Source organism: Diaphorina citri, unplaced genomic scaffold (assembly GCF_000475195.1).
Source record: "Diaphorina citri unplaced genomic scaffold, Diaci psyllid genome assembly version 1.1 scaffold118151, whole genome shotgun sequence".
Lineage (NCBI taxonomy): Eukaryota > Metazoa > Arthropoda > Insecta > Hemiptera > Psyllidae > Diaphorina > Diaphorina citri.
In genome coordinates, this window is record NW_007495088.1 from 7,469 (window position 1) to 10,194 (window position 2,726).

Consider the following 2,726-nt stretch of genomic DNA (forward strand, 5'->3'; position numbering starts at 1 on the left):
TCCAAACTGTCTCCTTGACATTGACGTTACCAGAATAGCAGGGTTTAGCTTCCTCCTTCCTTCTGTCCTATCCTCTTGTCGGCAAGGCTCTTGTTTGTAATAGGGTAGTCCTATTTTAGGCGGGACCCGCCTTTCGACCGTTGCAAGCTGTAGGGTGAAAGTTGAGCCTGAAGCCCGGGGTTTAAAGCTTTAAAAGTGGCCCTCATATCGGCCCAACTTGGGATAGATTACATTCTTTATGTCTAATTTTTAGCAGGGTTTGAAATGGTAGGGTGCTAACGGTGAAAACGGAAACAAACTATCTACTCTGCGGTATTACAATGAGGTTACTAGTGGACATGTGACTACCTCAGAATTACTTGCTTAGGTGAATAGTTAAGGTTGCATTGAACCTGAAAAGATAGTGCCTGTTATTTAAGCGACTATTGTCTTTATGTTGTAAGATCCCTCTTTACATGCCTAACTATTCTGTTAAATCTTTTCTCCATACATTATTAGCGATTGCTTAAACATTTTTGTATACTTTATCAAACCCCCGGACTATACAACAAATCAATCAAACCCATATCCATTATAAACGATTATTACATACTCGATCCCCGGGTGGAAGACTATTCAGTCCACAATGGAATCAACACAATCAGGAGTTCAATTCACTTGTTACCCCTTTATTGTTCTGCTCAATCTATTATACATGGATTCATAAGTCCTTACTACCGTCTTTCCTTTGGCAATCATGAATGAATCAATTCATGTCATAGAAATAATCCCTGTATGCCGCGTTTATAAGCAGGTCTTTGGTCGGTGTGGGGTAACACGAATGGAAGTCAAAAGTCATCCATCATCCCATGAGGAGATCTGCTAAACCAAAAAACGGCTTGAAAGCATAGACTAGCGCGCGAGCCACCACATTCTTACCGTGAAACAAAAATCCGTGCCCATTTTGCAGCGTTTTATGCGACTCAAATTACTAAGCCTCTATACTTAATAGGTGCCGCAAAAATATCTTCTCGCATCATCCTTTGGATTGGACTCCCAAATACTGAGTCAACATTAATAGAATAAAATACAAACAACTCAATAGAAGAAATAAGTTGGAAATATAAAATACAATCAGACTATCTATTCCTGCTATAAAACCCCTAAAAAAAAAAAAAAAAAAAGATGTCGAACGTAAATAAAATAATTTGATTTGAATTATGTAGATAAGTACCTACCTATCATGTATGTAGTACTAGGTAGGTATACGGAAAATAAAGGTTGATAACTCTGATAGGTATAGTATTCTAGAAGCATGATAGAATACCGGTAGAAATAAATTCCATAGTGTCTATTTATTATGATATTGACGGCGCTCATCTAAGTGGAAGTGTGGAAGGGTGTGACATGAAATTTTATCCTCATAAGATACTCATATCAGGATCCTTTTTAATTTCTTTTTATATTTATTTTGTCTTTATTTTCTCAACAATATTTCATTTCTTTCCCACAGTGGTCTCATAGGGCAAGCCTGGGCCATGATATTCGCCAGTGCAGGATACAAGGTGTCACTCTACGATGTTCTGAGCGAACAGATTGAGAATGCTAAGAACACGATTCAACACACGCTGCAAGATTATCACCAGAAGGGATGCCTCAAAGGCTCGCTGAGTCCGGAGGAGCAATTTGGCTTGATTTCAGGTATGTGATTAATTCAGGTCCGGGGCCATTAAGTGAGTTTACACTTGGTTAAGTTTAACTTTCGGATTAAGCAATGTGATTGGTTGATTTTTAGCCCGTCCTTCCTTTATTAAATTACAATCTATATAAATGAAATTGTAGATTTGTCTGTACATTGCGTAGAATTGTGAAATTTTTAGTTATTCTTACTCCTTATGCATCCACGATTCCAAAAATCACATGGGTGTGGTGTGTGTGTGGTGGGTTCAGCCCATTTATTAAAAGATGATTTCATCAACAAATTTGACCCGTAATACTATAAACTTAACCCTTGCCATGTTCCAGGAACTCCTGTGCTTCGAGAATGTCTTGAAGACGCCATCTTTATTCAGGAGAGCGTTCCAGAGATCCTGCAAATCAAACATCAAGTCTACAGAGCTATCGATATCTTCATGTCCTCCAATACCATCCTGTCCTCCTCCACCTCCTCATTTCTGCCCTCAGTTCTGTCCGAACACTCGACACATCGGAGTCAGTTCATAGTGGCCCACCCTGTAAGTTAAGGAGTTTATAATAGCCCACCCTGTAATTTGAGTCAGTTTACGACCCACACTGTAATGAAGAAATAATAATTCAAGTATGTATCTACTTGTATGTATGATGTATGTCGTAAAGGCCATTTTTCCGCTCGCATCCCAATATAATTCAATAATAAAAAGGATTTAGGTTACATGCAAATAGAGATTGAGGTCCAGCATCTAATAAGATCACCGAGTTTAGGTGATATTATTATTGTTTAGTGGTTGGTCCGCACTATAATTTATTTTGGATTGGGCAACCGCTCATATAAGATAATCGATAATAGATGATCATTTGATCAAAAAAGAAACAAAACACACTGAAATTTAACATCTCAAGTAAACTTTCCCTATTTTTCGTTCACTTAGGTTAATCCTCCCTATTTCATCCCGCTGGTAGAGATTGTCCCGGCTGCTTGGACCTCGGAACGCGTTATAACAAGGACGCGAGAAATAATGACAGAGATAGGCATGAAGCCTGTTACATTG

At 38.5% G+C, this 2,726-nt stretch overlaps 1 protein-coding gene across 1 annotated transcript; it reads left to right on the top strand.

The window, feature by feature from the left end:
* Positions 1-1,471: 1,471 nt before the first annotated feature.
* On the top strand, positions 1,472-2,721 carry LOC103524139 (lambda-crystallin homolog; the record flags this gene model as incomplete). Its single annotated transcript, XM_026833267.1, has 3 exons — positions 1,472-1,680; positions 2,005-2,213; positions 2,607-2,721. Coding segments are annotated over exons 1-3 (487 nt in total), but the record flags the coding sequence as incomplete, so codon positions are not given.
* Positions 2,722-2,726: the final 5 nt, after the last annotated feature.